A 13,666-nucleotide genomic window follows, 5' to 3' on the forward strand; every position below is an offset into this window, starting at 1 on the left:
GCTATAACCAACTTTTTGAAGTGATGTTATTAATCGTAATGGGAATTAGTTTTAAAATATTTTAATTTTAATTTATTTCCCTACAACTTCTAAAGAGAAAAGCTGTACAGTGATACCTTGGCTTACGAATTTAATTGGTTCCGAGAAAGTGTGTGTAAGGCGAAAAATGTGTATTCCAAACATTAATTTTCCATAGGAAACCATTCAAATGAGAATAATCCGTTCCCAGGTCCCCATAAAATATACCTTTCTACACACAATATACCTTATTTTATGTATAATAAATAAATGTGCTATGGTATTGTAATTAAAGAAATAAACTGTACTGTATAATAAAGTTGTTTTATTGACCTTTGCAATGGTCGTTGAAGGAATGGATAGCTTTTTGCATAAAGTGTCTCCAGGAGCTCGTGGTTGTCCATCTTAGAAATTGTGATATTGCAACAGCAACAGATGCAGGCAGACGCACTAGAAACTTCATGAATAGCTGGTTCCCTTGCTTGTCTTTTCTCTTCAAATTGTACAGATTGCTTGTGCGGGTTATTTGCAGAGCCTGATTGATGGGATATTTTAACCTTGCAGTTTACACTCTGCCTTTGAACTGTCAATAAAGTTGAAACGAGTCCATATTTCACTGTGTTTTCTATCAATTTTCTCAACTTTTCACTTTAGTTTTTTCTGTCGTCTGCCTGTATCTGTTTTATTGGAGCCAGTTGCCAATGGAATGTAACATTTCCTCCCCGTGAAGTGTTTACATGTACTCCGCGTACTTGACGTCAAGAGTTATTTCGGTTTCCCCCGTCGCTTTCGTTTGGCCCATCTTCCTCAATTCTGCCACAGGCCTCCCTTTTTTCCTTCGTCTCCCAATCTCTCAACGCTAATATCGATGCATTCAAAAGGGGGTCGGATGCACCCAGAGAAATGGAAAAGAACAACTTTAATGCTCCCCACCCGATCCAGAGGTCAACGGGGGGGTCACTGGAACATTGCTAGGCAACGTGATAACATTCATCGGTGCTTCCGGAACATTCAGTTCAATGACACTCATAACAAAACAAAAAAAACGCAAAATCCCATGTTTTGCTTGTCTTGTCTCCGATTTTTCTCATTCTCTTCTTTTTCCTTTCACCTTCCTTTGACCTCGGTGCAGGCTCCGGGAAGAAAAGCGATGTCTGCTGAAGGAGAATGACATCGCGACGGAACTTGATGTAAGTGTCACTTGAAGGGGTGAAGGGAAGGAATTTTGAGCTGCGCTTCAAACCATCTTCCATCCAAACGTCACCATTGTACTTTTGAAAAGTATTGAGCAGATGTGCGCCAAAATACGGAGTATATATTTTTTTAATATAATATTCACAACTGTTAAAGCCACCACTTATTCCTAAAATCGTCATGGCAACAGTTGGCTTTTTAATTTTACACCAAGATGTGACACTAAAATAGATACCAAATAACTGATACCATTAGTGCATCAATTGAAATAACTATTTTTAAATTGTATTTATTTATGATTATTTATTTATTTATTTATTTGTTTATTTATTTCTGACAAACGCATAAGCATTATATAAACCAAAAAATAAAAAATGATACCAAAGAGTACTCGACACTGAGATAGATATCAAGTAACCGATATCACTAGTCCATCAATTTAAACAATTTTTTAAATGTATGTATTTATGTATGTTCTTTCTTTCTTTACTTATTATATATATATATGTATTTATTAATTCATCTGTCTATTTATTTATTGCTGACAAAAGGCATCAGAATTAAAGTACAGAAAAAAATTATACCTACGAGGACTCAACACTTAGATCGATACCAAGTACTGTAACTGATATCACTCGTGCATCAATTGAAATAACTATTTTTAAAATGTAGTTATTTATGTATTTTATTATATCTAAAAGTAGTTTTTGCTGAAAAAGGGCGTAAGAATTAAAGTAGAGCAAAATAAAATTGAGACCGAGTACTCAACATTGAGATTGATACCAAATAACCGATAGCATGAGTGCATCAATTAAAAGAACTACTTTTCAAATATATTTATTTATTTTTCATTTATCTGTTTATTTAAGTCATAAAAATTAAAGTAGAGACAAAAAATGATGCCAACGAGTATTTAACACTTTGACCGATACCAAATAACCGATACCACGAGTACATCAATTTAAATAACTTTTTAAAAAATCTATTAATTTCTTATGTATTCATCTATCTATTTATTGCTGACAAAATGCATAAGAATTAAAGTAGAGCCCAAAAAAAATAATTATACCAACAAATACTCATCACCGAGATCGATACCAAGTAACCGATACCACGAGTAAATCAATTTAAACAACTATTTTTATTCATGTATTTACTGTAAGGTGTCCTTAGAGCTTTGAAAGGCGCTTAAAATGTAATGTATTATTATGTATTTATTACTAACAAAATGCATGAGAATGAAAGTAGAGCTAAAAAAATGCAACAGTGACTAATACTGACTTTTACTCGAATACTCGATACGTTCAAATAAGGCCTTATATCAGCTCTTGCTCATCCCTGGACATGTACATGTTGTCCAAAAGTGACACAAGACATTATTGGGTCCATCCCTTCGTTGATAATGAATCCGCTTTCAGATCCCACATGAGCTGGAAAGCACCACCGCGACCCTACGGGACAAATGCGAAAAACTAAAAAAAGAAGTGGCCCAGCGACAGATGGAAATCAGGTATTTCTTCCTTTCCCGTTGGCCGCCAGTCATTCATTGTTCATGAAACATCGTCTGCGTTTGTCTTCGCTCAGCGGTTTGGAGGAAGACATGGAAACATACCAAACGCAAACGCTTGAGGAAGCCAAAGAGCTGGACCAACTGAGGAAAATCCAACAAATCAAAGAGGTATGTGTGAGAGGGAGCGAGTGTGCACTGAGCGAATGTTTCACTATCAATAAAATAATAACCGCCTCCCTTGTGTGTTTGTGTGCTGCAAAGGCCGAGAAAGCTCAGCTCCTCGCAGCACCTGAGCAGATTTTAAAGGAGATTGCCAAAAAACGTTCAGAGAAGGAGTGAGTGTATATAATAATAATAATAATAATAATAATAATAATACATTTCATTTCTAAGCGCCTTTCAAAACTCTCAAGGTCACTTTACAGTCACAGGATAAGTTTTCAACCCAGAAGTAACTCAAAAAGATAGAAAGCGAATAGTTAACTAATAGATAGCAAGCTAGCTAGATAGCTGATACATAGCGAGCTTAATAGATAGGTAATAGATAGCTAGCCAGCTACTTAGACAGCTAATAGACAGAAAATAGCTAGCTAACCAGCTATCCAGATAGCTAGCTAATAGACAGCAAATAGCTAGCTAACTAGATATCCAGCCAGTTAGATTGCTAGTAGACAGAAAATAGCTAGCTAGCTAGATAACCAGCTAGCCAGCTAGAGAGAAAATAGCTATCTAGCAAGATATCCAGCCACTTAGCTAATAGACAGAAAATAGCTAGCTAATTAGATAACCAGCTAGCCAGCTAGATAGCTAAAAGACAGAAAATAGAGAGCTAACTAGATAACCAGTTAGACAGCTAGATAGCTAATAGACAGCAAACAGCTAGCTAGATATCCAGCCAGTTATATAGCTAATAGACAGAAAATAGCTAGCTAGATAGATAACCAGTTAGCCAGCTAGAGAGCAAATAGCTATCCAGCAAGATATCCAGCCAGCTAGATAGCTAATAGACAGAAAATAGAGAGCTAACTAGATAACCAATTAGGCAGCTACATAGCTAATAGACAGCAAATAGCTAGCTAGATATCCAGCCTGTTATATAGCTAATAGACAGAAAATAGCTAGATAGCTAGCCAGTTAGATATAATAATAATTATGATTATTATTATGATTATTATTATGATTATTATTAATTCTGAGACTTAAAAATGGCCGTTCCCGTTGTATGTTTAACGAACGTGGAGTGTCCAATGCTAAGTACCCGTTTGCACAAATCGGCCTTCAGAGCCGCCCTGAAGGCGCTGGAAGCGACCGACGCCCAGTTGGCGGCCGTCGCGAATGAAGCGAAAGAGGCGGCGGAGCAAAACCATCACCTCAGGGCGCAAAAGGAAGAGCTAACCAAGGACATGGAGGCTCTCCGGGCCCGAGCGGAGGCTGGACAGAAAAAGTACGACGAGGCGCAGAAAGAACGCGACGTCGTCAGGGAGGAACAAGCTGAGCTTCTGGGACGCAGGTACACTTGATGTGATTACACCTGAATTGTTTTGAGTTTATTTTTGTTTATTATGAAGTGAAATTAACTCATTCACTGCCAGACGATGTGCAAAAAATGTGTCCACTCCAGTGCCAGGGTTTTTGTCATTGTCACTCAAATTCCAAAACCTACAGAATATTGAGTTTTAGGACTACATCAACATTCAATGCCGCGTTAAAAACTTTAGACTCTCTTCTTTCATCAGAAAAAAAATAGTTAATTCCTAAGTGATATGGGTTTGGAGTTATTTGAGCTTGAAATGAGGGCAGATGTCCAAAATACAATGCAATATTGGTTGATACAGCTTTGGCTTGAAAATAGAGCTAACGTGGAAAAAAAGAAAATGCTGCCCCCTTATGGAAAAGAAAAAAACATTGCCAGAGGTCTGACCAGCGCTTTATCGACACCTAAGCATGAAGAAACAAAACCCGAACAAATTCGAGAATGACGCGTCAACGTCATATTTTCAATTCCTGAATACATTTGTGAATGGCAGCGAATGATTAAATTTATTAATCTATGTAATTATTTTCTTGTGTGATTTGATTTTTGTTGTTTGAAGTGAAATTAATCTATTAATAAATTAATTAATCTATATAATTATATTTTTTGTATATCCCTCACTTTGATTTAATTTTTGTTATTTAAAGTGAAATTTATCTTAATAAGTCAATATAATTATTTTTGTGTGTGTCACATGGATGATTTTATTTTGATTTATTATTTTTAACTATCAGAGGCATCCTGGAAATGAAGTTGCAAAGCATCATGTGTGAGCGAAAGCTGCTATGTGAGAGACAAACCGAGCAGCTCAAAGAGAAAAAAAGGTAACAAATAAATAAATACAAATACAGGTAACATCCGACTTACGACCAGCTCGACTTACAACCACCCGTACTTACGACCATGACCTCCAGACCCAATTTTTAAAAATTGTAATTCAACTCGCTAGCAGGCAACGCGTACGACAATTTTGGCCAGCCAGCCAGCATCTCACGCTCGTACAGCAATCCACTGTACCTCGGGCGTGTCATTTAGCCTATGAGTCTCTATTCTACATTTTGAATTGATTTCAACTTAAGACCATTTCAACTTACGACCGTTTGGTCGGAACGGAACTCGGTCGTAATGTCACCTGTAAATAAATGTAAAAAATATTCCTAGAACATCATGTCGTCTGGATGGATGATTTTTTATTTCCTATAATATCCTCCTCCTTTTCACTGGTGGAGGCATTTAACCACATCAGATTGAGATTTTACATGCGACTATACGCTAACAATTGATTTTTTTGTCCCCCTTCCCGCACACCCGCCTCTCCCAGGATAACGGTTAAGACGGTGATGAATATTTTAAAGCCTTCTGTTTGTCTCCGCAGGCACATGCGGGCCTTCACGAGGATGGAGCGAACGCTGGCCATGGCCACTGAACAACTGCGGCACGCGCAATCCACCTGCCAGGACTTGCAGGCGCGGGTAGGTGACGTTTCGTCTTTTTCACTTTTTTGTAGCTCCTTACCATCATTCGGATGAAAGTGACGGGGAACATTTTGGACTGGGAAATCGTCCCTGTTCCTGTTATCCGGAACATTTGTGTCATCCGTTACATCAGGGTCGTGTTTATTTTGTTTAGAAGTCTTTCAACTTCCTCTAATTTCACTGCACTGAAAGTGAAAGAGAGAGAATCAGGGAAATGGTGTCAGCACTTCTCACACCTACGCAAAAATGGAAATATGGATGACACGTCCGGGAGTTGACGTATTTGGGAAATGGCGCAAATGCAAGCTTTGTTACGGTCAAGTTGTTTTTTTTTTATACAGTGATACCTCAGCTTACGAACACTTTAGCTCACGAACTTTTCGCCTCACGAACCTTAAATTTGCGAGCATATAGTCTAGCCTGGCGGACTAGTTTTCGGCGGATTACCACAAAACCCCACGGTCGAACAGCGCCATAGTGGCAAACGGACTACTTTTCGATACCCTCTTTGCTTGAGTGCAGATGTGGTTTGTTATCGACTGTAGTACTTTTGCTATTATGGGACCGAAAAAGACCCCACCACAGGCTAGTGTTAAGCCGAAGAGGACACAAAAGAAAATTATGGTCGAGCACAAGAAGGAGATTATTAAAAAACACGAACGAGGTGTGCGTTTGTGTGACTTAGCGTCCCAGTACCAGCATGCTAAGTTGACCATTGCTACCATGCTGAAGAACAAGGAAGCTATTATGGGTGTGTGTGTCGCTAAGGGTGTTTCTGTGTTTTCGAAGCAACGGTCTCAGGCAATAGAAGAGGTGGAAATTTTTTTTGTTGATTTTGATTAATGAAAAGCAGCTAGCAGGGGACGGTGTGAGTGAGGGTATTATCGCCGAGAAAGCACGGCAACTTCACTCGGATATCATCAAGAGGCAACTACATCAACGACCATTGCAAATGTCAATAAAACAACTTTATTATACTGTACGGTTTATTTCGTTAAGTACAATACCATATCACATTTATTATAGTTAAAATAAGGTTTATTTTGTTTAGTTTTAAGGCGTATTTAGTAGAAAATTATATATTATGGGGTCCTGGGAACGGAGTATTTTCATTTTAATGGTTTCATATGGGAAATAAATGTTTGGGAGATGAACTTTTTGCCTTACACACACTTTCTGGGAACCAATTGGTTTGTATGCTGAGGTATCACTGTATATTAGCATATTTGACAATAAAGCTGACTTTGACTTTTGATATGTTTTACACGGTACATCAACTTTCCAACTTTCCATTCCCAGTTGGACGCTCTCCCGAAAAGCGGGCCCGCTATCGCGCAGAGCATGACACTACAGAAGGAAGTGGACTCTCTCAAAATGAGCGTTGAAAAACAGGTAAGGGGCGTGGGCGCCGCCGCCATGTCGTTAGCGTGCCGCTTTGCTAATGTTACTCACCGACAACGCTAGCATTTTTTTTGCCGCGTTTGTTTTTTTTCACACCTGCATAACTTAACACATAGTCAAAAGCTTTGTTTTTTTACGCTAAGAACAATGCTAAGTATTCATTCATGCCTCCCCCCTCCCTTGCTAGTTAACAAGAGCCGACAAGACGTGCCAGAAGCGGCAGCAGTCTGCGAACATCCAGGAGCTGCTGAAGCAATCGGATTGCCTGAGAGAAGAACTGCATCATCTCCGATGTCTGACGAGCGTCAAAGTAGACGAACGAGCCCAGAAGCACCGCGAGATGCTCAAATCCGAGGTGTGCAACAAACACACAACAAATGCAGTTTGGGGAAATCACACAGAATTATCCACCTAGACAGGCTAACAGTTAGCTAGACGGTAACTTGAGCCTACAACAGGTTCCATTTGTTTTTGTTTTTATTTGAATTCAGTTTGATTAATTTATTGTTATCATGTTATTGATGCTGCGTTTAACTCATTCACTACCATTCCCGAATTTGTTCGGGTTTTTCTTGCAAGGGGTTGCCGATAAAGCGCTGGTCAGACCTCTGGCAGTGTTTGTCCCTCCCACAAGGGGGAAGCACTTGCCTTTTGTCCATGTTAGCGCTTTGGTATAGATTCAGCTGTTGTTAAAGCGCTCTAGAAATCAATATGTATGCATTCTATTTTGTACATCTACCCCCATTTCAAACTCGGATAACTCCAGACCTATAAAATTTAGATTTTAACTTTTTTTCAGATTAAAGAAGAGAGTCTAAGGTTTCTTACCGCTGGATTGAATGTTTATGTAGTCCTAACACTCAATATTCTGTGGGTCCTGGAATTTGAGTGAAAATGGCAAAAATCCTGGCACTGGAATGGACACATTTTTGCACATCGTCTGGCAGTGAATGAGTTAATTCAGTTTGTCTTAACTTTAGTATTAGTTTTTGTTTTTTTAATCTTATGGAGGGTTTTTGTCAAGGGCAAGATTAAAAAAGAGCAGTCACTTATTATTGTCTAGGAAAGTATTGTCATTAGATGTACAGTGAATACCGTAAAAATTGAAAATAAACGCCAAAAGGTCATGTATGATAGTGACAAACATTAAAACATATTTTGTAAGTGTTGTAATTTTTAAAAAGATAAAATGTAGTTTTTGGTTAGTGTTCATTTTTTGCATTAAGCATTTTGGAGCCATTTCCTGATCAATTCTTGCTTTTTTTCTTCTAATTATAACAATACTCTTCTTGTCTGACACCCATATCACTCACCAACCCAGAATCCACCTTTTTAAAGCCACACACACACACACTCAAAGTCACACTTCCCCTATTATGCATCGTCCAGACGATAACCCCCAAGTGGACAACAACGAGACAATTTCCGTTGTTGTCCCGTTTCAATCCGCGATCAATTCCGAACCCACCCGAGCACCGCGGTCCCTATTCATGTCTTCCCCCGCCAGCGCCGTAAAACACGGCGCCTGTGTGATTGAATCCGTCCGCAGCAAATGAAGCGGCGCATCCAGCAGGAGCTGCGAGAGAAGGAGCTCATCGTGATGCATCACGGCAAGCTGAGTGCCATGCTGCAGCGCAGGTGTCGCTTTATTATTATTTTCTTCTTCTTCTCTTTTTCGTTCTTTCATTCCCCGCGATTGATTTCATGTTCGAGAAAAGACCCAAAAAAAACGTCTCGTTTCTCACAATCTACGACGCTCACCTGACATCTGTTGATTTCGAGCCACGCCGAGCCGCTAATTAATCGTTCCCCTTTTCTACCTCAGGTTGCTACAGTACGAGCAATTTTACGACGTGATTGCAGAGGAGAAGAAGAAGTATGTGGAGTTGAAGCGCATGGCCTCGCACGCCCTCGCCGAATTAACCGAGCGGGCCAAGGTGCTGGAAAATGAGCTGGAGATCCAAACGAATATCGTCGCCAAGAAGGACAGGTTTGAGCAATGATTTTGGGATTGGATCAAAGTGTCTTTTTCACCAGTGGATCAGTGACGTCCTGGTGGAACGTGCGCGTCCGCTACAAGTTAACTGTGAAAAGCAAATATGAAACTGTAGCATCCATTGACGAAAAGAGGTCTACTGTCCCACGTCAATCCGCTTGAATTCCAAGCAGCGGCAGACTGTCCATTTTGATTGCTTCGTACATATCACAAAGTAATAATAATAATAATAATAGATAGCTTGGCAGGTAGCTTGATAGCTAGCTCAGCTGTCATAATTTATGATGTAACAAGAATCTTAACCATGAATTGTTTTCAAAGTTTACTCACTGTTTTTTACTCACTGTTTTTTTGTTTTTTAGTCTGCTGACCAAAGCTCAAAAAAAAGTCTCCAGTCAGCGTAAAATGAAGGAAAAACTACTCAACGATATCAACAAGGTCTCTTTTGATTTATTGATAACCTCCGATCTGTTTTTCAGCGCTGGAAACCGATCATTTTTTAAACATTTTATAGGTTGCTCAGCAAAGACGTGAAGTCATCCAGGAAGGCGAAGACAACGAAGTGGAGTTGCAACGACTCCGCCGAGTGATCAGCCTCCAGGAACAAGCGCTGATCAACGTCAACAGGAACCAGGAAGGAGCCGTACAGCGCCGGAATTTTCTGTGCGTTCGTCAATTACGTTTTTTGGGCGATTCAAATCATCCAAACCTCTTGTTCTCCACAGGGGAATTCAGCTTTTGGAGCACGAGGAGGTGTTATTCAACTACCAGGAGAAGGTCAACTCGCAGGAGGCGGTCATCGCCGCGGGCGACCAGGCGTTGGAAAACCTGGAGAGGGAGAGCAAGGAGCTGAAGTCGAGCATCGGCGAGACCGCCAGGCTGCTCTGCTTTCAAAAGAAGGAAGTGTTAGTTCAGAAGAAGATAGAGGAGGAGCTCATCATGCTACAGCTCGAGGTAATCCTCAACAGGTCTCGCAACTACTATCGAAGGCCATCGATTCCATTTCCCCCTGTAAAAGAAGTAGTGCGTAAACCCCAGGCTCTACTGTAGCGCCTTATAATGCCGTGCGCCTTATGTTTGGAAAACTTTAATCTAGTGATATAATACAGTGATACTTCATCTTACGAACTTAATTGGTTTCCAGAAACTGAGTGCTGAAGCTATACCTTATTTTAAAATATAATAAATATGCTATTGTATTGTAATGAAAGAAACAAACAGTACTGTATAATAAAGTCATTTTATTGACCTTTAGTCGTTGATGTAGTTGCCTCTTGATGATATCCGAGTGAAGTTGCCGTGCTTTCTCGGCGATAATACCCTCACTCACACGGTCCCCAGCTAGTTGCTTTTCCTTAATTCAAATCAACAAAAGTTTTTCAACCTCTTCTATTGCCTGAGACCGTTGCTTACACAACACATAAACACCCTTAGCTACGCGTAGCAATGGTCGACTTAGCATACTGGTTGTGGGATGCTAAGTCGCACAAACCTTGTTTGTGTTTTTCGATGATCTCCTTCTTCTGCTCAACCGTATTTTTCTTTTGTGTCTTCTTCGGCTTAACACTAGCCTGTGGTGGGGTCTTTTTCGGTCCAATAACAGCAAAAGTACTCCAATCGATAAAAAACTACATCTGCACTCAAAGAAAAAGGGTGACGAAAAGTAGTCCGCCAGCCACCGTGGCGCTGTTCGACGCTGGGGTTTGGTGTTCATCCGCTAAAAACTAGTTTGTATGCCAATATGATATTCTCGTGAATTTAATGGTCGTAAGGTGAAAAGTTTGTTAGCTAAAGCGCTCGTAAGCTAAGATATCACTGTACGTGGAATATTTGTGGTGTTGGAAGATTATTTTTGGTGTCTCTGGACTTGTCGATGACTTTTATTGAAGGTGGCACATTTTTTTCGGAGAGTGGGGAGAAAGAAACAGGAAGTGATGTCTCCCTAATGGTATGAAACAACACGCCAAAGAAATGGGTGTCAGCCGGGGGGGTTGTTGCCGTCTCTTTACGCACTCCACGTGTCTCCACGGTGGATTTCCCCACGCGCCGTTTACAGACAGGTTGGATGAAAACATAAAAACGGAGGGACGGACACAAAGTGACTCACCACCGCAGGGAGTGCGTAGCAAGCCCCTCCCTTGAAGAATGAAGTGATGGAGGGGTGACATGCGATAATAAAAGAGGACAGGGCAAAAGGGGGCTGACGGGGGGGGAGGAGGGTTGTTTTGAACTGTTGCATGGGAGTTAACGTCGCTTAAACTCATAAACACTCGCCGCCAGTCTGTGTTTATTCATCCCATGATTAAAATTCCAAACAAATGACAGCCGCCGCGGATGAAACGACAATGGGCCCGCAGATGGCCCCCCAATCCATCTTTGTCGCCATTTGCCGTCAAAAGTGAAACGGGGGGGGGCAGTGGTTCGGGTTGCAATGAGCAGATAAAGCGATCACAGACGAATACAAAATAGATGCAAAAAGGATGACTAAACCTACCTGCGTGGGGATTGAATTTGCGCGGAGAATGAATTGAATTGGCCAGAAGCCCCCTTCCCCCACTTTGTCTCACCCCCACCACCCCCACCCCCCTTTGTCTCCCCCGTCAGAGGAGCTGTTTGGAAGATGACACGTGTGTGTGTGGGGGGGGGGGGGTTATTTGGCATATGTTGGATGGACAACCAGATGTTGCGACAGAAGAATAGCCCGTGTTTATGCGCGATTAAACACCGGCCCATCGTCCCTAGCAACCAGTCCAAGTGACATTTCTCAGTGTCAACAAAACCCCCCACCCCAACACCCACACCCGGTCCAAGGGGAACTGGAAAAGACTCTTCAAATTTAAGGTTCCCAAGGAATGGGAGGGGTGCGACGAGGGTAAACCCAGACTGCTACGAAGGGAGCAAAATGTATGAAAATGACTTTTCCGCTGTGTATAAGGCGCACCGGAGTATACGTTGCACCCCCAATGAATGGTGTACTTAGAAACTGTTTCCATATACAAGCAGAAGAAGGAAATCATCGAAAAACACCAACGTATTGTGCAATTTTGTGACTTAGCGTACTAGTACCTGTATGCATTGTGGACCATTGCTAGGTGTGGCTAAGGGTGTTTTTATGTTGTCTAAGCAACGGTCTCTGGCAATAAAAGAAGTTGAAAATTTTCTGTTGATTTTGATTCACGATAAGCAGCTAGCAGGGGACCATGTGACTGAGGGTATTATCGCCGGGAAAGCACGGAAACTTCACTTGGATATCATCAAAAGACAACCACATCAACGAGCATGACAAAGGTCAAAAAAACGACTTTATTATACCGTACAGTTTATTTCTTTAATTACAAGACAATAGCACATTTATTATACATAAAATAAGGTATATGTGGTGTAGTTTTAATGCTTATTTAGTAGAAAATTATGTTTTATCGGGACCTGGGAACGGATCATTTTTATTGTAATGGTTTCCTATGGGAAATTAATGTTTGGAAGACGAACTTTTCACCTTACACACACTTTCTGGGAACCAATTAAGTTCGTAAGCTGAGGTATCACTGTATCTTTTTTTTTATTTTCCCTTCTCCGCCAACATAAAACCTTTTTAATTTCATGCATGGCCTAGGCCCTGGTTATCATTCTTTTAATGTGTTCGGAGAGTCGCTTGACGCCTGAGGTCCTCCCCACCCCCTTTCTTCCTATCTGTTCCTGACAACCCGTTAAAGAAGGCGGGCGGTGGGCGTCATCATCATCATCATCATCAAGTAATTTGCTGGAGATAATCAGGCTTTAGAGTTTAAACTCCGCCCATTTATTATATATATTAATAATAGTATTTTTTTTATCCAATTTGCCTTATCTGATATTGTTTTAAAAGGCGACGTTGTGTGTTCAGTGTAAAAAAAATCACAAGGGGGACTTTCGGAGCGTAGCCTGTTGTTGCCATGGCAACTCCAGATGACTTATTTGGATGGACCGTAGATGAAGGGCGACAAGTTGCCAATTCGAAAATGCAAATTTGAGCCGCAAAAGTAAATCCGCTTCTTGACTTCAGGGCGTGCATAATAAATGACGTTTTGAGATCGTCGATAACATCGAAGGGATTCTGGGAGATTCGCTAAGAGCCAAAACTTCCCCATAAGTGAATAGGATATAATAAAAAAAGAAATAATAAATCAGTTGCTTTCGTGACCGCGATTAACTCATTCACTGCATTGTGTTTCCAGTAGGTGGCAGATGAGAGTGTTTCCTTCCGTGTGCCCACCTGCTGCTAAGTGCCCCTTTATTTTTCATGTATTTCACTTGAATTCCAGGACCCACAAAATATTGAGGTTTAGGACTACATAAATATTTAATATACAGCGTGAGAATCCTTAGACTCTCTTCTTTCATCAGAAATAAAGAGTTAATTTCTAAATGATATGGTTCTGGAGTTATATGAGCTTGAAATGAGGGCGGGTGGCGAAAATACAATGTAATATTGCTTTATATAGCGCTTTAACAACAGCTGAAGCTGGGACAAAGCGCTAATTATTATTATTATTATTATT

The 13,666-nt window shown here is 40.6% G+C and overlaps 1 protein-coding gene across 3 annotated transcripts in view; it reads left to right on the forward strand.

The window, feature by feature from the left end:
* The window catches only part of ccdc146 (coiled-coil domain containing 146), a 67,318-nt gene that overhangs the window by 46,764 nt on the left and 6,888 nt on the right, over window positions 1-13,666 (forward strand). For 2 of the 3 annotated variants that reach the window (XM_088988518.1, XM_088988519.1), the window contains 14 exons: window positions 1,151-1,208; window positions 2,631-2,722; window positions 2,797-2,890; window positions 2,984-3,057; window positions 4,005-4,232; window positions 4,991-5,080; window positions 5,632-5,728; window positions 7,031-7,123; window positions 7,320-7,487; window positions 8,682-8,770; window positions 8,958-9,122; window positions 9,491-9,566; window positions 9,643-9,791; window positions 9,854-10,082. In XM_088988518.1, the coding sequence (XP_088844644.1) occupies window positions 1,151-1,208; window positions 2,631-2,722; window positions 2,797-2,890; window positions 2,984-3,057; window positions 4,005-4,232; window positions 4,991-5,080; window positions 5,632-5,728; window positions 7,031-7,123; window positions 7,320-7,487; window positions 8,682-8,770; window positions 8,958-9,122; window positions 9,491-9,566; window positions 9,643-9,791; window positions 9,854-10,082 (1,702 nt within the window). The remainder of the gene's footprint in view (window positions 1-1,150; window positions 1,209-2,630; window positions 2,723-2,796; window positions 2,891-2,983; window positions 3,058-4,004; window positions 4,233-4,990; window positions 5,081-5,631; window positions 5,729-7,030; window positions 7,124-7,319; window positions 7,488-8,681; window positions 8,771-8,957; window positions 9,123-9,490; window positions 9,567-9,642; window positions 9,792-9,853; window positions 10,083-13,666) is intronic. The other variant, XM_088988520.1, reaches the window with a different exon arrangement.

The sequence above is a fragment of the Hippocampus bargibanti genome, linkage group LG22, assembly GCF_051943395.1.
Source record: "Hippocampus bargibanti isolate YZ-2025 linkage group LG22, ASM5194339v1, whole genome shotgun sequence".
NCBI lineage: Eukaryota > Metazoa > Chordata > Actinopteri > Syngnathiformes > Syngnathidae > Hippocampus > Hippocampus bargibanti.